At 37.8% G+C, this 20,761-nt stretch overlaps 1 protein-coding gene and 1 long non-coding RNA gene across 7 annotated transcripts in view; both read left to right on the forward strand.

Moving 5' to 3' along the window:
- CIB2 (calcium and integrin binding family member 2) overlaps positions 1-18,502 on the forward strand; it is a 56,457-nt gene extending 37,955 nt beyond the window's left edge. For 5 of the 6 annotated variants that reach the window (XM_069797946.1, XM_069797945.1, XM_069797943.1 and 2 more), the window contains 3 exons: positions 10,489-10,636; positions 10,733-10,928; positions 17,383-18,502. In XM_069797946.1, coding sequence (XP_069654047.1) covers positions 10,489-10,636; positions 10,733-10,928; positions 17,383-17,404 — 366 coding nt within the window. In that variant the 3' untranslated portion in view covers positions 17,405-18,502. The remainder of the gene's footprint in view (positions 1-10,488; positions 10,637-10,732; positions 10,929-17,382) is intronic. The other variant, XM_069797942.1, reaches the window with a different exon arrangement.
- Positions 5,892-9,257, forward strand: LOC138688004 (uncharacterized). The gene is made up of 2 exons (XR_011327035.1): positions 5,892-8,324; positions 8,427-9,257. It is a non-coding gene; the product is annotated as an uncharacterized lncRNA (long non-coding RNA).
- Positions 18,503-20,761: the final 2,259 nt, after the last annotated feature.

Here is a 20,761-nt window from a genome sequence, read left to right on the forward strand (position 1 = left end):
TATGTGTCTGTATACTTCATGAAACAAGTGCATTTAGAGAGGTATTTGTGGAACTTTAAAATAGGGGGTATAAAGATCTTGCTGAAAAGTTCTTTTCAGTTCATTCAATTGCATAAAATACCTTATTATATGTTAACCATTCAGATACCTTATAAATATTTCACATAAGTTTTGTATAGCACAAATTAGGCAACAGGCAAAATTAATAATACTTTGCAAAAATGCCCTGTATTGGGTCCAATTTGGAAATAGCAACAAAGATTTCAAACTTGATTATCCAAAATTAGATTTAAGACATAACTACAAGCCTGTCAGCCTGACCTTGGTACCAGGGAAGATTATGGAATGGTTTGTCTTGAGAGCACTCACATGGCAAGTCCAGGACAAGCAGGGGACCTGGCCCAGCCAGCATGGGTTTACGAAAGGCAGGTCCTGCTTGACCAACCTGATCTCCTTCTATGACCAGGTGACCCGCCTAGTGGATGCGGTAAAGGCTGTGGATATTGTCTGCCTTGACTTCAGCGAGGCCTTTGACACTTGTCTCTCATCTCTCATGGCATGCTTCTTGAGAAGCTGGCAGCTCATGGCTTGGACAAGTGTACTCTTCACTGGGTGAAAAACTGGCTGGATGGATGAGCCCAGAGGGTTGTGGTGAATGGGGTGAAATCCAGTTGGCGGCTGGTCACAAGTGGTGTTCCTCAGGGCTCGGTGTTGGGCCCTGTTCTGTTTAATATCTTTATCAATGATTTGGACGAGGGGATCGAGTGCACCCTCAGCAAGTTTGCAGATGACACCAAGCTGGGAGGCAGGGTCGATCTGCTTTGAAGGTAGGGAGGCTCTACAGAGAGATCTGGACAGGCTTGATCGATGGGCCGAGGCCAACTGTATGAGGTTCAACAGGGCCAAGTGCCGGGTCCTGCACTTGGGTCACAACAACCCCATGCAGCGCTACAGGCTTGGGGAAAGGTGGCTGGAAAGCTGCCTGGCAGAAAAAGACCTGGGGGTGCTGGTTGACAGCCAGCTGAATATGAGCCAGCAGTGTGCCCAGGTGGCCAAGAAGGCCAATGGCATCCTGGCCTGCATCAGAAATAGTGTGGCCAGCAGGAGCAGGGATGTGATTGTTCCGCTGTACTCGGCACTGGTGAGGCTGCAGCTTGAGTACTGTGTTCAGTTTTGGGCCCCTCACTGCAGGAAAGACATGGAGGTGCTGGAGTGTGTCCAGAGAAGGGCAACCAAGCTGGTGAGGGGCCTGGAGCACAAGTCCTGTGAGGAGCGGCTGAGGGAACTGGGGTTGTTTAGTCTGGAGAAGAGGAGGCTGAGGGGAGACCTTATGGTTCTCTGCAGCTACCTGAAGGGGGGTTGTAGTGAGGTGGGTGCTGGTCTCTTCTGTCAGGCGGCTGGAGATAGGACGAGAGGAAATGGCCTCAAGTTGCAGCAAGGGAGATTTAGGTTAGATATTAGGAAAAAATTTTTTACTGAGAGGGTTGTCAGACATTGGAATAGGCTGCCCAGGGAAGTGGTTGACTCACCATCCCTGGAGGTATTCAAAAAGCGCGTAGATGTGGTACTTCAGGACATGGTTTAGTGGGCATGGATGATGGTTGGACTCGATGGTCTTGAAGGTCTTTTCCAACCTAAATGATTCTATGATTCTATGATCAAAATCAGTAGCCTGTGAGAAGCTGCTAGCACAAGCAGGTCTAATTAGGCCCTAAGGCTGTATTCTGAAGTATAGTGTTAAATTACTCAGTGGAGCTAAAAGTTGGGAATTGGGATGGTTGCTCTAAGTCGTCTTTGTCCTACCTACGAGATCATGATACCAACAGGTGAATACAGAACAACTTTGCACTACTTTTCACGAGGACAAGGAAGTATTGCGTGAAATTACAGACAGACAGCTGACATAACGTGTAAATATATTGAGGAACTCATTGCCACAAGACATCTTGGCAAAGACAGCATTAGTCTTCAAAAATTATTTAAGAGCTTTTATAGAGCAGAATTCCACAGATTGCTCTTAAGTTTTATGATCTGGATGTAATATCTAACTCCAGAAGTCCCTGAAATGCTCATTGTGTTAATCTCAGAATATACTATAGTAAGGATCACTATGTGTATCTCCCTCTTTTTTTTTGAATTCTTGCCTTATCTGCAACTGGTTCCACTTAGAGTTAGGCTGGTGGGCTGGATGGACTGGTAATTATGACAGTTCCCATATTATAGTGGTTTTTTTTTTCCCCTTAGAAGCAATCCCTAGATCTGTTGGATTTATTCTTAATGCCCCAGTGAGATTTGTCTGAGATGATTTAATCAAAGGACCTGCTTCTAGCAGTTACATGGAACCAGTCATTTGAAGCTTAGCAGCTAGTACATAAGGAAGAAGATTCTTCACCTTGAAATAGGAATATTTCCTGAAGTGCTGTCATGTTGGATAGACATCTGTATATAAGAATGCAAATTAGTGTTGTATGGAATACAATACAACAAAAATTGTTTTATATTTACATAGGTAAGACCATTAGTAAACTAATCAGTTTTTTTAGTAGCTGGCAGGATGAAATAGCATGGGCTTCACAAAGTCTGAATGCATGGGAGTATCTTGAAGTATTCTGATTGTTTTCAGCCATCTGTTATTTTTGCTTATGCATAAATATTGAATTCTTATCTCTGTGATAAAACGTATCATCCTCAAGGGTTTTTGATTCATTCGTCCATTACTGCAAGTAGTTTTATATCTCTCTAACAAGTCTGCAACTCATTCATCACTGTAGCATCTTAGGTGCTTGTACTAGCACTTCTGGTATGGACAATCAGTATTCCTTAAGTTTTACGTTATTATCTTTAGGATCTTGATAGGGCAACATGTAATTCTCTGGCTCAGTTATATGACTCTGAGGAGTTTAGCTGCCAGATCCTGATATTTGCTTTGTGAAAAATCAAGGCTAAGTTCAGGAAAGAAAGCAAGAAATGATAATCGCAGACATTATTTTTGGCTTCAGTGATACAGGACTGAACGTTTAAGGAATAGCTCATTCTATGAAAACTTTAGAAATGGGAGACTACTATATTTACAAGGCAGCCTGGTACTTAAGCTGAGATATAAACCAGAAATTTTATACTGGACCATGATTAGATTTTGAGATACAGGAGCACATCTCGCTTCCTTAGCAATCTTAGGTGGTAATGATAATAGACTTCCTAATACACTTCCGAAAGTAAAGCAGATCATAATCTATCTTCTTGTACCATATCAAGTCTGTGAGGCTTTCTGACCCTGCTTTAGAAGATGTCCCCAGGGTAATGGAACTTGATTTTATGAAAATAGCAGGTCAAAATTGTGTCAAATTTTATAATAATTCTCTCCCAAGTCTCATAAGGCTGTGGAAGAACCTTAGAAATATTGCTGTCAAACCACTCATTTTATTTCAGGAATTCTAGCAGTTCATAGAGAAGGTGCATTCAATAGCTAGTGAGCTTGTTTCCAGTAAAATATTAGTTAGAGGAGAGTAGATCTTCCTCCATAACTCTTTCAAAACATTGACACTAAAAGATATTAAAAAGCTACCTAGGATCTCAGTTATAAATTGGGGTCAATCTTGGTCATGCATTTGCAATTACCTGTGCAGGTGGGGGTAGGGGGGAGAGTCTTTCCCCTAGTTCATTTTCCAAGCAATCTAGGTAGTAACTCCAGCTCATACACCAAGAAAAAAAAATCTTTAATTTTTGCAACTTGAGCAGACTGCTAAATAAATCGTTATGGTGTTTTCTTTCTTCAGTAAATTTTCATCCAAGGTGAAGACGAAGCCAACATTTAAATCTTAAAATAGAAATAAATGAACTAAATGTCTATTGAATTCTAATACAATTAGTGATAATTTCAATGCACCTGGCTTTTTTCATATACACATTACATTTCTAGTTACTGGCAATGTTGAGCTCAATACCACTGTAGATTCTGACAAATGGAGAGAATCAATAATGCACTTTTCTAAATTAGATTCTGCTACTATAAAGAAAGATCTTTACCTCACGCATTAATGTTTTGAGCCAGGTTTTTTGTGTTTCAAAGAAAAAAAAAATGCTGATAGTGAATTATTCACTGTCATTTAAAGTGAGTGACCAACTCATGATTCTTAAAAGTTGACAGTCAGGACAAGAAATAAATAAAGAAGGGGCAGATACTTAAATTGATTAGGTCTACCATTACACTGAAGTTAACAGAACTGGTTTACTCCATCTGTTTCACTGCAGTCTCTGTTTTCTAATTTTGACAATCTTGGTTACACACAGGCAGCAGTCTAATTAACTTTAACGCATATGGACACCTGTGAGATTGCAGCAATTATTATTGCAAAATCATAGCAATGATATGGGCTGTTCAATATGAGACCATGTAGAGAGCCAAAGTGATCTCATTTCAAAGCAAAACTGATTACACTCATGTTATCCCTGTCCCTTCCACAGAGCTAGATGTGGGAGTGTAATCTGATCACAGAGACCGCGTATGATCTGTAGAAGTAGGTGGGTGGCCATCTTCTTTGTGACACATACATCCCTAATTGCCAGAACCTTCAAATTGGTGTGTGGCCTGTCTCTGGTCATTGTAGTGTAGAGCAATCCTTCTGTCAGGAGTTGGTCGTAAAGGGACTTCCTGGAGGGGAACCATTTTAGTTTAATTCGCTTTACATTCTGTTGCTTTCTTGTTTTGGCTCACGCAGTAACTTCATTGATCCTCACAGGCCTTGTCATTAGCTGCAGCAGTGAGTAAGGTAGTTCATAAATCCACACAGCACTGAAACAATGACCAGCAGACACAGGAATCAGTCAAGGGAAAGGACGGACACACAGGGAACAGGGAATCGATCACACATTTCAAAACCAATGTTAGCACCCTATTTTGGCAAGTTTAAACATGAATGCATGCAAGTTGCTTCAAAATAAAATGAAAACACTTCCTACGATTTTAATAGGATGGAATTTTACAAGTCATTTCAGTGAGTCCTCAGTTTCAAAACTTTCCGTGTAATGGGCCACGACAGCTGAGAGAGCAGGTTGATACTCTTCCCAAGGCCCGACCCCTGCTGTGGCCAATCTTTGCCTGCAGCTCATCCCAACTTCCTTGTCTCCACATCCAGTTAGTTGTTTCTAGTTAAGATGGGATGTTTTACCCCTTTCAGACCACTCTTGTTTCTCGGAAGCCCCTTTTTAACTGTGTGTCTCAACTGTATGCCCTCCAAGTGTAGTAAGTGAGGGCCATTTTCTCTCCCTTGAACTCCAAATCTGTACCTGCTTGATGGTCTTTACCAGTATTGTCTGCAGTTTCCTGCTGTAGTTAGTGAATCGTTTTTTGTTAAAATGCCTTATATTCCCATTATATACTATTATGTTCTGTAATATTTAAACAATTCTATATGCAACCAGAATCTTTTGTTATTTGGCTGTTGTGACCATAGTGCAGCCTTCAGTAAAGAGGTAAGCTCATTGCTGATCTGTCTTAACATTTCTGCTTACTGACAGAATGAGGTGGTCATTTTTTTTTAAGATATAAATGTATTAATTTAGCTGTATCTTAGCCTTGGTTTGTGCAGGGTTTGCTTAATTGATACCCTGTAGGCACTGCAAAGAAGTTTGATGACATGAATATAATGATCTAAACATGAAAAAAAAAAATTACTGATTTGAGGAAGAAGAAAAGGAAAAAAAAAATCCAACAAACAAATGTGCTTTTATCTGCTCCAGGGACAATTTGTTTTTGCACTTGCTATGCTTCCCTTCCAAAGCACCAGCCTCTCCTATGGAGGTCTGGTAATGAATAATCTAGCCATTTTTATATTGATGTTTGTCTGATAAGAGTTCATTTCTATTTTTTTAGGAATAACTCCTGAAATTTCAGAAGGGTTTGCTTCTGATCAGTTCTGAACAAGTCCTGATTAAAATATCCAAAGGGATTCTGGCTTTCAGTAGTCTGCAGACTGCTTTTTGCATTTAAATATTTTCGCTAATGTCAGTGGGGACTTATGTTCAAACAAAAAGAGAAAATGATCATCATGTTTCTGTGGATATAAAACCGAGAAACATTTTGTTATGACTGTCCAGCATCTCCAGCTTAGTTATCTTGACATATCTTACAACTTTACTTGCAACTTCTTATTTCCAAAATGCAGTCAGCTTGTGAAAATAAGACACAGCACTTTAAATCAATTCATTAAGCTGCAAAAATGAATAGGGCAAAAGGACAATGCAGTGGTTTCCTAGAGCCTGTGATGGAAACTAGAGAACAGGGGAACATAACAAGTGATTTGGTAAGATTTAGCTGCAGTCTCAGGAATAAACCCTGTAATAGTTTCTTAGAAAACTAATGGTTGTGGTTTACTGTATGGTGTTCTAGGTCTGTATGTTGGAATAGATGCCGCATGACATTCAAAAATGTATAGAAACACAATTATCTGAGTAGAAAAAGTGATTGTTAAAAAGATGGATGGCACGTTTAGGAGGATTAACTCAAGCCACTACAGCAGCATCAATCTGCAAAACAGCAGAGTTTTAGCTGTAATAATTATTTATTGTTTCTGTCTCCCCTCTCATTTTTATTGTGAGAGGACAGAAAAAGCTTTTTAACAATACAAGCGTGAGTTTCTAGTTTTAAAAGGATTCTTCTTTAAACAATTAGTGCTTAAGGGAAAACAGTCTAGGAAGGAACAGTATCATTTTCCCTTTAATCCCTTCCCCCATGGCTTTTCCTTTAAATATGATGGAACCCTAATCTGTGCTCTTTAGAGTAGAGGTAATGAAATTACAAAAAGGATGTGAAAAGTATCTGTGAAGGTAAGCTAATACTTTCCATTGTGTAAGCTACAGATATACTGCCTGAAGACACATAATATGAGAAAGTTAAAGGAAAGAAATCAATATGAGGAAAGATTTTATTTTTCATTTAGGTTTTAGAGATCCATTTGGCAAAGAGTTACTTAAAAAGTATGCTTAGGTCCATTTAATTCATCGTTAATTCATCTGTATTTTTGAGATCTCCAACATGCCAAATAGATAATTCATCTTATGCAACTGCAATATGCTTATTAAGTCAGAGAGATTATGCCTAGCATTTTTAATGCAGAAAGTCCTGGGTTTGATATTCCCTGCTGATAGGGATATTTGCATCTGTGTGCCCCCTGTTTGTTATCCAATGCTGCCTCTAAGATGTCAGTGTCATGGTAACAGTTGTAAACTTCTGATGAGGTTTGTTCCAAAGAAAGCAATATAATATTCTAGAAATAAAAAAGACAATTTTTTCTAACATGTTTTCTTGTCCACTCTGATATTTAGCATTCTGTAGTATTAAACATTTAACAGATACACCAATTTTTTATGTGCTTTTAGGAAGAAAGTGGGCCTTTTCCAGCCCAAATGAATCTTACTTTGGCTTATTAATAAACTGACAATTTGAAACAATAGAATTACTTGTTTTCCAGAGTGTCTGTATGTATATTCGTATCACAGACAGGCATATTTCCAAGCACTCAAGTCAGATACTTTAGCCTTAGCAGTACCCACAGATGCACATCTGCTATACCTCCTCTACACATCATGCACATGATGCGAGTGATCATTATGTATCCCTTTACAATGACTTTCAGCCATCTGGCTAGTTCTGGGGTGTTGTTTTTCATTCTGAGATTCTTGAGAGATGTGACCCTGCTGCTTTTTTGAGGCTGTTGTCTTTTTTTATTTTCAGGAATCCCTCTTTTTCTCTCTATTTAATTTCTTTTTTATTTTTATTTGGCCTGCTTTTGTCTTCATCTGAACAGTGAGCTCAGCCTTACATGTTCAGCTCAGAGCACAGTTAGCTCATTAATCTCCTGCCCTTTGAAAAATGTAGGCATGGTCCCTATTGTGGAATTACTTCAGTCATTGAACCCTGTAGGAGAATTTGAATTTAGTATTGACTACTTTAATGGGCTGTCATTTGAGCCTACAGCTCTGTGGTCCCTATTTCACCTATCCATTAAAACAGCCTTATTCCTGGCCATTATCTTAGCCAGAAGGACGGAGAGATCTTGGCATTTAGTGGTGCATTTTGAATCTTGATTGTCTCAGGGAATTACACTTCCATTGTCTGTTTCTCAGATCTCACCCATCCTTGGAAGGTTGACACTTTGACTGATTTGTCATTAGATGGATATTTGCCTTTTGGCAGACTCCAACTAATATCTACCATGGAAGTAGTCCTAGAGTGCAAACCGCAAGACCCAAAGACATCGCATTAGATAGTTGATGTATCCTGAGTGCTTTGTAACCATTAAATAGAAACCTCCCAATAGAACCAGGTATGCTCTCTGAGGATGTGGATGGCCATTATTGCTTCTGTGAAAAAGTATCTCAAAGTTCCAGCTGGCATGGCCACTGAAATGTGTTCTTAAATTTGCCAGGTGATATGACTTGACAAATGTATGTAGGTGTGGTATAGCCTTGACCAATCCACGCCTTGTACCCAAATGTCTGACCACATCTCTGTACTTGCATCTCGGAACTAGACACTGCAAAGTGTCGTCCCATAGTGTGAATCTACACGTTGACCCATCACCTGAAGAAAAAAGGAAGGCTGCTTTCCAGGAACTGGATGTTCTTTGAAATATCCGCATGCACAGTCACACCTCACATTTCTCTTAGAGAAATTAAGCTTTTGTATGTTATGCTTGTCTTTTAGCAAGAATCCTTAAAATTTATTCATTATTTGAGGCTATAACAAAATGTATCTTAAATGTTATGTCTGTGTGGGTGACAAATTTCATTATGCTTCCAAGTTCCCCCTGTGATTTCAGTTGAACATCTTTATCTTCAGCTTTAGTTGTAAGTTGTAAGCTGCTGCAAACCATTTAACAGTTGTTGAATTTCACTTGAGGCAGCTGCATATTAGTGGTAAGTAGCCCAATTCTTGTAAGGTACTTTACATTCCTTTAAGATGAAGGATACTACAGAAATATAAATCATCAGTCTGTTCATGTAACTCTGCTTTGTACATGCTGCTTGTATTTTTTTTTTAGTTTCCACGGGTATGCAGAAAATGTGTTCTATAGATGCATCTGTTCTAGATGTTCAAGAAAGAATTCAAGTAAACTGAAAAATAACATTTTCTAGTAATTTACCTCTCAAATATAGCTGGTTTATGAAATTTCATTTAAAATAATTGGATGGTTTGTGAATACCTGTTAGCTAATTAAACTTGGAGATAAAAAGACATGAAATGGATATATGATTGAGCTCCGAGCTTTCACAATACTGCTTCTTTTAAAGCCAAATAAAATGCTGCATGCATGTTAAAAATAATAAACATGATATGCCACCACCAAAGCTGATGACTTTTATAGGAGATCAATATGTTAATTGGTGTCTTGACTTCAGATAAGATCTGTAGAACAGCTTTGATTAGAGGCTGCTCAAAGTCCAAATGATGTTTGTGTTTTACTCACTTTCAGCTGAATTGAGTTGATTTTCCCAGTTTTATAGCCATAGCTACAAATTCATTTTCGGTTTTTGTATAGCTGTGAGAAAGATGTTGTTTTGTTACATTAAAAACAATTGTTTTGGACTTCAGAGTAGTAAAGCAGCTTTTCTTATGCTTGCTTGTGTGTTTATGGTTTTTGAATATTGTCTTATTCAGAGTAGCCTTGACACCAGCTGGGTTGGTAGGGTGCTAGAAAAGGATCTTTCAGGGTCATCTCTTGCAGAGATGAAATTTCATTTAAAACTCTGGAATTTGTAGTCAGTTCAACCAGAGGGTTGGACATTGACGTGTATCAGAGAGAAAATGAAAGACTTTTCTGCAAGATTCTACTGGGATGTTACTCAACATCCTTAGTGAACGGACATGGTTTGGTTGAGGGTTGATTGATGGTTCCATATCAGTCAGGTGTGGAATGCAAATACTTCCTTTTTAAAGTGGTTTCATAGACAGTATTTGTTCATCCAGCCTTCACTTAGGTGCCACCAGAAGATGTAAAGACCCTGTTTGTTTTATTGGCTTTCTACCTTGGTCTCCCTGTTTCCTTCCCCTTCTATCATCCTCTGTTTGTGTGTGCTAGCTTCTTAATATAGGAGCTGTAACCCTCCTGACCATGTCAGTCTGCCACCCTGTCAGGAACCTGTTACGTGCAAATGACCTTCACACTCTTAGTACCTTTACCCTAACATTTATAAAGTATGTGTTCCACCCAGGAGAAACAAGATGAGCACCAGTTTAGAGAGAATGAGTAACATTGGAGCTGAGAAAATCTGGGCAAGAAGTGGTACCATGCAGCAGCGCGTTCTGCTGACGCTTTGTGCTAAAGCATGCAAATGTAAATTTTTAGATGCACTTTGGAAGGAGAAGAGCTGTCTTCAGAGAGCCAACCATGGAATTAATTACTCATTAACAGGGAGTCTGCAGCTTTTTGGTCTTCCAAATACTGAAAAATAATAATAATAAAAAAAATATGTATCTGTTTTTCACAGGAGAATCCCTTCAAGGAAAGGATTGTGGAATCTTTCTCAGAAGATGGAGAGGGAAGCCTCAGCTTCAATGATTTTGTGGATATGTTCTCTGTGCTCAGTGAAATGGCTCCCAGAGAGCTTAAAGCAATCTATGCCTTTAAGATCTATGGTACTGTATTGGGATGCTTTTGTATGCCTTTTTTGTTTGGACTAAATGACTATGAGAGTTGTTGGTGATCTTTTCTTTGGTTCTTTTATTGTTTAGATTTTAACACAGATAACTTCATTTGTAAATCAGACTTGGAAAAAACCCTCAATAAGCTGACCCGAGAAGAGCTAACAGCAGAAGAAATCACTTTAGTTTGCGAGAAAGTGATAGAAGAAGCTGACATGGATGGTGATGGGAAACTAGGATTTGCAGATTTTGAAAACATGATTTCCAAAGCACCGGACTTTCTCAGGTATTGTTTTAAGAAAAAGATCGTCTCTTGCATATTTTCAGGTATTTTTTTTAAGAAATTGCTGCATAGTGTAATACAAGAAATGTTAGACATAAGTACTTTACTAGAGAGCTGACTAGAGGATGACTTCTTACCCTAACTCAGTTTATTTTTATAGAGCATATTCCAGTACTCTCCTAACCTGAAGACTAAGAGCTCAGTGACTTTTATCTCCCTTTTTTTTTCTTCCCTGTTTGTGTGGTTTGTTCAGGAAAATATTTTGCTCTGTTATAAGCTCAAATTCATATTGTTCTCAAGCCTATAGCAAGGATCCATGCTGTCTGAATAGCAATGTGTGCAAATTAAAATGATTAACTACTGCAGTCTTTCTTCGATCCACTGTTAATCAGGGGTTTTATTATAACTGATATTTTTTATTTTTGTTGCTGTTTCTTCCTAATAATCTGTAGATAAAACCCAGCTATCTTAAGACAGTTTTTCTTGCACACTTCATATCTAAAGAGATCTTTTGAAAAGGACAATGACTTTTTATTTTTACACATTAATAAAACATTCTATATAAGTAACAGCCTTAATTATAAGTTTAAGTAATACAAGGATAGGCCTTCTTTAAGAAATGACAGAGAACTAGCCAGCAGAATAAGATACTCCTAGACTGGCAGGAGTTCATATTTGAATCTTAAATCCACTGGCAGAGTAGGCTGAAGCTAAAACCTAGGTCTAATTTCTCCCCAAATTTCAGTGGTCTGGGTTAACTATGTTTGATAGTCAATGCTTGATAACCTGAAAAAGTTTTTCATATTCTTTGTTTGTACACATTGTTGTTAAGTTAGTAGTGTTGCTGTTTGTCTGGTGATAATTGATAATAACACTTAAGTTCTAACGTCTGGGAAGATAAATAATCCAACGATTGTCTTGACTGCAAGCAGGTATACAGTATGATTGTAAATTGTTTTGGGAATGTTGGAATTAGTAAATTCTAGTTTCTGCAGACTTGTGTCTCCTGATTAGTTGGCTGATAACTGAGAAGGAGTTTAGTTTCAATTTTTTGCTGCAGTTAAGGCACAAAGACTGGTTCATCTATGTAGATTTTCTGATGTCTGGAAGGGTGCGGAATTATTTTGCATCTTTCTGTGAAGTGGAACACTTAGAGACACTTTTTTACACAGCTGCCTGTTTGCAGGAGATTGGCAGAAACTTAATCATCTTTAAGTCACGTGTTGTTGAATTCTGCCAAAGGATTCAGAAGTTACTGGGGAAGATTAACAAAGCTCACAGACTGATTGAATAAACTGTATTTTCACAGGAAATAAGTATAAAGGTTAGGATAGCATTAAGATAGGTAAAAATTTGGACTGGTGATCTTAAGAACGTCTAAGTCTTCTGCAGAGCCCAGAACAGTTTATTTCTTTCATAAATGAAATTTCTGAGGAAAGACATTATAACAAAATGATTCTACAATAAAGCATGAGGACATGATTCCTGTGAACCCTGAGAAATATCAGCATCTGGAGAGGATATGCTACAAAGTTAATGTGAATGTCTTTTATACAGTAGAAACATATCGGACATTCCTTGACTAATCAAGTGTATCAACGGAAACTCTTTTAGAACAAGACACATATCATTGTTATGGTGAGGCTGAGCTGAGTAGGTATTGTAATATTTTGTTTACATATATTTCCAGCTAAGAAAATGTTTTCTTTATACTGTTATCCGTATAGAAGCTGCTGGGGTCAGGGAGAGTTTTTAATCAATCAAAAGGCTGTACTGTACCACGGGTAGAGAACAGAGATCAAATGTGAAGAATTGAAGGCAGATCTGAAGACTCAGCAGAAGCTGTAGTTTCAGAAGTTTCCCGTGCCATGACTGACTGTACTGCTGTTACTGCTGTGTTGTAGAGGCTCGCAAACTGCTGACTGAGACTTCCAAGCTAAGGATGCTGTGCAATCCATTCACTTCCTGAGAAACTAGCAGAGAGGAATATTTGCCACTATAGCCATTGGAATGACTGTCATAATTATTTTTCTTTTCCAAGTTTGTGATGTTTTGGGAAACTGACGAAGTGAATGGAAAGACCTGAGTGCTGGGTACTCAACAGGGCAAGGAAATTAGTAAAAAGGGATGAAGTGAAAAGTACAGAGCTTGTTATGGATTAGGTAAAGAGAAAATAGGGAGGGATCACTGACAACACTTATAATCTCAAAGGACAAGGCTACCAAGTATTGGAAGACTGATCATCCAGTTGCTCAGTTTAAACGCATATACTTTGATCCATGTTTGTGAAATGGTGAACTCATGTTATCAAGATGTCTCCTAAATGTTCAAGATGGCAATGTGTATATTTTAGGCAGATTTTTTCCATCCCTGGCTTCAAGGGAAATGGTAACTTCCCTCTCCTTTCAGGTCCAGGAGATTAGGTGGGTCACAGGATTCAGCTGTGAAGTCCTCAGGCTTAAGAGCTCCTGATGTGACATGACCTAAAGAAGGGTTTCCTTCCACCTTCCAGCTGAAACACTGGTTTAGAGCCTCTGACTGTTAACTCAGCAACATGGTTTTTTAACCTTTGAAGCTATATGGCAAAATGAGGGTGTAAATGGAAAAAGTCTCAGAGCCAAGAAGAGAATGTGTAGTTTCTCTGATTTGGTTTCTGTTTCAGCCAGAGTTAACAGCTGCAGGAAAAGAAGGTGACAAGGTCATGAGACCATTTCTATCCAAACCAATCTGTAGAAGACTTGATACCTCTCCCTTATTATGGTTTACTGTTCATTTTGCCTGTAAAGGTATTTTATTTTTCGAGGACATTCTTAGTCATATTTTTGCTGTATGCACTGCATCATAGACGTACATATTTAATACTGAACTTCCTGATCTGAGCCACTTACTCTCATTTTTTAAATACTGTGTAAATGTTGCCTTCTAAAGGGAGACAGTGATTTGATTTTTGGAATGGGGTCCATTGAATTTTAATGCCACAGTAGGTACACCAAGATCTGATTGGAGACTGAAACTAAACCAGTGCTCTCTGATAGTAGCCAATGCATGCTAGCATGTGACAGAATGTATGACATGGAACAAGAGTGCAACTCCTGTAGCTGATCTCTCACCACAAAAAAACCAGTTCCTACTCATTGAGTTGAATTACACCATAACAGTCTTCAACACATTACCTATTTATTTAATGAAACAATGCTTTCTTTTGTCTTTCTGAATTTATCTCCAGCTCAATTCATGGCCTCTCATTTTCTTCTCTTCTGTGTCTTCAGCTGTAATGGTCCTTTTAAGTTATAACCATAGGCTGCATGCAGCCAAACTGAAGACAGGGCTGTGCAGTTTGACATGTAATATAATACAGAACATGCAAAGCACAGGAACTGTCTTAACAGTGGATTAACAACCATATATGCCAGTGGTAAACTTATGCCTGAAGTATCTTCTTAATATTGTAAAAAGATATGAAAACATGTTTTCATCTAAATAAAATTGTCCTTTTTTAAATCTTCTGTGTGTGGAAGAAATACCACCCTATCGATGTCCAGAGGCAGTGATAATTTCATTTGGTTTTGCATCTCTCCACTTTCTGTGCCCAACCAAATGCATTCCAGACTTTAAATTCAAGGAAGCCTAAGTGCCTATTGATTGATACTTTCAACTGCTCAGCAGCTGTGAAAATTCAATACCTAGGAACCAAAGCAATAGCCACTTTTGTAAATTATTGCTAGTAAGCAATTGGAGATGGTAGGTAACTGCAGTTTTTGGAGACTTTGCTGTGAAGCTATGGGCAATCAACACTTCTGAATATCTGATTCCAGAATACCATACTGGCACCTGGTATGTGATCCTTTCTGAAAGTATTGACTAACTTACCAGACCCCAGATGATTTTTATTTGTAGTAGAGGATTTCTTATTCTGTTCTTTGCCTTTTCCTCCCACCAAAAGCCACTTCTTCACATTGTAAGAGTAGGGAACTTAGGATGCAAGGCAATTAGATTTTATCCCTGGCTCTGCCATTGCTTGAGCAGGTGATCTCTGCTAAGCCATAGATCATTTTGTTCTCTCTGCTCTGTTACATGGGACCAGTGCTTACCTGACTTCTGACAAACATTGAGAACTCTTTTATAATATGAACTATCCAACTGTAAAATCTCATCATCACTAAAATGAGGTATGAAATTACTGAGGAGGAATACCTTTTTTACCCTGTTTGTGGAAAACCTTTGAAGGCCAGATTCCTATAACAATGTACACTCTGTTTTTGAAGTGCTTTTTTTCACACAGCTCAGTATGTTGCGTTTTTTTAAGCTGTCATACTATCATGCATACTTAGTATATACAGCAGGCATTCATTTTGGCACCATGATCCAGGCTTTTACCTAGTATAAGCTAAAGTTCATCCACTGTATGTTGACTGATTTTCCTTATCTCATCACTTGTTTCTCAAACCTTTACTTAATGACCCTGTGTAGGTTTAATCTCCTACAGACAGCCTTTGCAAGCTTTGTACTGCTGTCAAGCAAATGAAGATGCAGTAAAGTCTGTTGCTTGATTTGCACTGCTGTGGTTGAGGAATTTTTTTTAAGACTAGAAGAAAATACTGCTAATCATTGACCAGGGAAGAGGATATGCATTTTTGGCTGTTATCCCAGAAGCTTGAGCAAGCTGTAAATAATAATGACAGTTGCTAGTTCAGAAAATTTGATCCCAGTAGGTTTATTTCACTCAAAATTGCTATCATTAAGAAGGTGCTTGTAGTTTAATGGAAGTATTAGCAGTCTGAACTGGCTAAGTGTTCTGTTCTACAAGACTGTTTACATTTTCCACAGGAAATCGTTTTATAAATCATCCTGGAAGCTTAAGCTTATTTGAATGCCTGAGGGTGAAAAATACTATAACAATTTGAAATGGAGTTTGAGAAGAATGTGGCATAAGTAACACCTGGATGCTGCCAGAACTAGACAGAGAAACAACAGATTAAACAAAAATATGTCTTTGGAAATGCAGTATTTCTGAAACTTTTGGGGGCCTTTACCTGTGTAACAGTTGATGTTGTGACTCCAGTCCTACTTAAAGCTGAAGTAACAGAAGCTCTTTTACAGGAAATGTGCATCTCGTAAGACCTGTCCCAACGTGCAGATTATGTAGTTCTTAAGGACCAAAATTAGAGCTAGTGACAAATTGGCAAGAGATGCTTAGCAAGAAAACAGTGGAAGGGAGTAATTTCTGTCAGTGTTTTTCACAGAATATTTCAGCTGCCTCTTAAGTAAAAAGCTTAATCTCCAAAGTCCAAAATGATACTCTGATAGAAATACAAAAATTTCCAATAAATATCTTTCCAGTGAAGTGGATTTGGATGTGGGTTTTTTTTTAAGAAGACATGCCTAAAATGTTTTCACATACAATGCTGTGGATTTTTAGTTCCTAGATACTTCCTATGTGGACTTAAATTTTCACGAGTTTTGATTAGTATGGGGCTCTAGACATTTCCTGAGTTGTGAACAAGATGTTTATAATTCTTTTTTTCTAAAACCTTAGTGCTGGTAAGCAATTTGCATCACTGTACGCTTTCTTTCATGATACTTAGGCTAGTATGCCAGACTGCTATACGTCATATCTTTCAGTGTCACCCAGGTTGAATAAACCCCTAGATACAAAGTTCCTAGGGACCACTGTGAATATAAAATTTTATCTTCTCCAAACACATACCACAGAGCTTCCTTCAGTGAATTCCTGATTCAAATCAAATAGCTGTGATTAAGTTAGAGCATTCTTTTTGTAAAACAAAATCCAAAACCTGTACATCCATTACTCTTCAGACTCTCATATATTCCAAACCTTTAAAATTTTCTTTCGGTGTAGACATCAAAATTATAGTTTTTACATACAAAAATTCTGATTTCAGTCAAGAAAGAAAGAAACATACAGTTTATACTGTTGTGACATTGAACAGAGATTACTACCTAGAGAAAGTGAGCTTTCAACATGTCCTCTTTAAATTGTCTTTTACTGTCCTGCTAAGATGCTCAGGAGTTGTTCTGAAAACTCATGGCAGTAGTAAAGCATGCTGCTTGCCTGTATCATAATGCAAATAGAAAGAAGATAACAATCAGGATCTCTTGGTCCTAGCAAGAGAAACAACAGATTTATCTGCCTAATTTGACTTGTTTAAGAACCCAAATGCTGTGCCATAGCAAAAGTACCATTGGGAAACGTTTAGCTCTGCTCTATATACAATAAACAGGTCAATTTATACTTGATTTAATCTAGTGCTGAGCTTGGCCCCCTGAGCTAACATTTTCAGAAGATGGAAATTTCTCCCAGAATGTTTAATTCTTTCTGAGAGCGTGAGAGAAGAGATTCTGATTCATTACACAGCGCCTTCTTTTTTGTACTTTAAGAAAAATGTTGTAATGACAAATGTGTTTATATCTCTTAATCTTTTTCTTTCCTTTGCAGTACTTTCCACATAAGAATCTGAAGAGGTTTCTGTGAGCCAGTGTTATCAGAAATTACTTGCCAGTCCAGCCTTTCTGAATCTCAGGCACTTTGGGGGCTTTTGTCCTCTAATTATGGCTTCTTAGAACTCAGCAGAAAGTACTGCAATAGTTCTGGTCCACAAGGAGACAGAAGCATCATGTGATCCACAGGATATTTGGAACAGTCACATTTTTATCTCCACTGCTGGCCAAGCACTCTGGCAGAGATGGTTGGTTGTTGGCTTGTGGTTTTTCTTTTTTTTTTTTTCTTTTTTTAAACAGGCAGAATGAGAAAGTTATTAAAGGTATTTCCACATAGTTTTTATATTTGTGAATATTTAATACTGCTCTTAAAAGCGCAAAAAAAAAAGAAGATTGACAGAAAGATTAGCTTTGGTGACTTTTCCAAGAGTATTTGGAAGAAAGCATGGGCCTTAAATAATGAGATGCCTCTATCACTGTGTTGTACAGCTGGGGATCTTGCATGGAAATTATCTTGGGTGAAAGAACTGCAGTCAAGATCAAGCTCCCAGTGTTGAAGACAACCACATCCCAGGTTTGCCTTTCAGTCACTGAAATGGCAGTTGCTGGGTTTGGTGCTTACCTTCAACCAATACTTTATGGATTGTCATGTCCTTATGAAACTTGAAATATTTGCCTTTTGTATATGATAACTACATACATGATTCATTTCTTCCCAAGATAAATGTTAAAAGTGTGTCCTTATTCCTAAAAGGGGTCCTGCATTTTACTCATTCTATGGGCTGATAATGTTGAATGGAAGAATATGATCATCTGTAACTCATGAAGAAGTTAAAGAAGCACAGAACTACCACCAAGGACATGAAAAGACATTTTCTTTCTAAACTAGCTATGCAATCTTTCCCATAAAATGCATGAATGCATGAATATTTCTCTTCCCTCTCCAGCTGGAAATCAGCTAGATTGATTTATTATTGTTTTTTTTAATTCCAGTATTGTTTAGGTACTGGGGCCTGAAGACAATCATATGTATATTACTGTTCTAACAGTCAATAGAAGGGCTCTGTCACTTACATGGCTTCTGTATCAAAGTCATCACAATTAAAACTTTTGACGCATTCTGTTGTGCTTTGAGAATTTTTGGGCTAAGCACATACTAATTTCCTTTCCGGTCATTATTCCAGTTACTGTGAAGTTAAGTCTTTCAAAGGGTGAAATGTGTTATTCTTACTGAAAAAGTTGTTGAAGTAGAGAAATTAATCTTTTTACCATTTCTGTAGGGATGATGCTGCTTATCTACCTCAGAACCTCTTATGTATGGTGAGCTTGCAGTGTAGCTTGCTGTTCAAATTTACACAATATCCATCAAGAAGAAATATTTATCTAGCAGTATGGTTGTACATTAAAAGTGTTGATGGAAATTCTGGATATTCAAGGTATACAGGACCGCCGTGTCTAAGATAGTGTAGTGAAAATGAAACTTTTATGTTATTACTAACATTTATTTTTAAAAAAATTTTTAGAGTGATCATATTTGGTGATGTTTATAGCATTTTAATGCTTCCTCCTGCTGGTTTCTGTTTAGATAAAGGAACTGAAGCCTGAATTCCCTCTGATTTGTTTACCCAAGTTAAAAGTAGCATAAATCAATCCTGGTACTCACTTCTGATTGAGTAAGAAGAGACTTAAGCCTCAATCTTTTTCATTTCAAGCAGATTAAATTAGATGCATTGGTTGATTCAAACAATTTGCAAGACATTGGCATTAAGAGAGATTACATTAAAATTACTTACTATTCATTGAAATGTCAGCCTAATAGTTTTTTATTTCTTTCAAGACACACATTTACTCTTGAAAGCCTTGTGAGATGTGTTTTTTCTGTCATGATTAGTATGTATTGTAAAATAGAAGTTTGCAAGATTCTGGATCAGATTATTCAGACAAAAAGGATCTGGTGCTGATGGCATAGGTCAGTTTGTTTTGACATCAGTGTTCTTTTTCTATGCTTTAAAATTTCTATTAGCTAAAATTCTTTCCTTCCTGACACTGTGTGTCATTCCACGATTAGATCATTCTCCCCACTTAAAGGAAGACCTCGGTTGCCTTGGAATGTGCTCAAGTGTGTTGTTTCCCTATGTCCTCCCTGACCTGAAAGTCCCAAAACAGTTGAAGAGGCACTTGGGCTTGCAGTCAGATATTTAACCCTGGAGTCATCCATCTGAACTGAGAAACAAAAAGAAATCAGGAGCACCCTGTGAAGGAATATTCTTGTCCACAGTTAGAGAATTCTTGCATAATACTGCAGATACAAATGTATGCAGTTGTCCTAACTCCCTTTATTTCCTTGACTTATGTTCATTTCCTGTAACAAAAACCTGAGCAACGTAGTATGTTCCTGGAGTTTGAGAGAGAGATGTATTCTAAATGCTTCTGGAGCAAAATAATCCTACCTAGTAGTAGGTAAGTTGTTATATCACCTGATGGCAAAGGAAGGTAAGGGATGGATTTCTATAGAAGCTTTGTATTTGCAGTTTCTTAGTTGTCTGTAGCTGGATGTCTTATGACTGAAACTTTTATTATAGCAAGAGTATTGAGTGAATAGGAGTGCAGCGTGATGGATTGCAAATTTCAATAATGTTAATGAGGTAAAAAAACAGCTGCATTTCTGCAATAGCATTATTGGCAGAATCTTACGAATTCACTAACAAGTGTTTCTTCAACCAGGCTTACTCAAAAGGAACTAACAGGCAATTTAGAAAGAAACTGAAAGAGTAAAAGAGATTTAAATTTAAAACAATTCTGGATTTGGCCTAAAAGCAAGAGGACATACATTTTGTATTGCAAAAAAAGCCCTTAAATATGAACGGACATTTCTATATTTGCCTTCAAAAATGGACAAAGGAAAAGGAAAACTATTATCTAAAGCCGCTATTAAAGTAGCTAAGTGTGTGTTATCTCTAGTTTTTGTACACTCACATCATCTTAGGGACAAAAAGGAGCTGGTGGAAATGAATAGAACACGGTTGAAAAGCATGTAATAGCCAAGTTATTTATTGACACACTTCAGTTTATCATTGTTTTAAGGGAATAATGTAAGCCAGATTTATAACAGCCTGCAGGCCAAAATCTGATCCTCATTAATTCCATATTAATCTTCAGTAACTCTGCTGACTTCAGTGGAATTAACTCACATGTCTGTAATTGGATCTGTGTTGAGGAAAGCAGTTGGTTTTTTGCTGCAGTTCTTTGTGCTCTCTCATGCCCTTTTTAATGTAATCTTAAAATGCTGAATGTTCTTTTGTCAGTCGATAACCACATGCTCCTCTCTGTCAACAGACTCAGTGTTGGAATCTCTTGCAGTTTTTCGCAATCGCATA

This window comes from Haliaeetus albicilla, chromosome 12 (assembly GCF_947461875.1).
Source record: "Haliaeetus albicilla chromosome 12, bHalAlb1.1, whole genome shotgun sequence".
Classification (NCBI taxonomy): Eukaryota; Metazoa; Chordata; class Aves; order Accipitriformes; family Accipitridae; genus Haliaeetus; species Haliaeetus albicilla.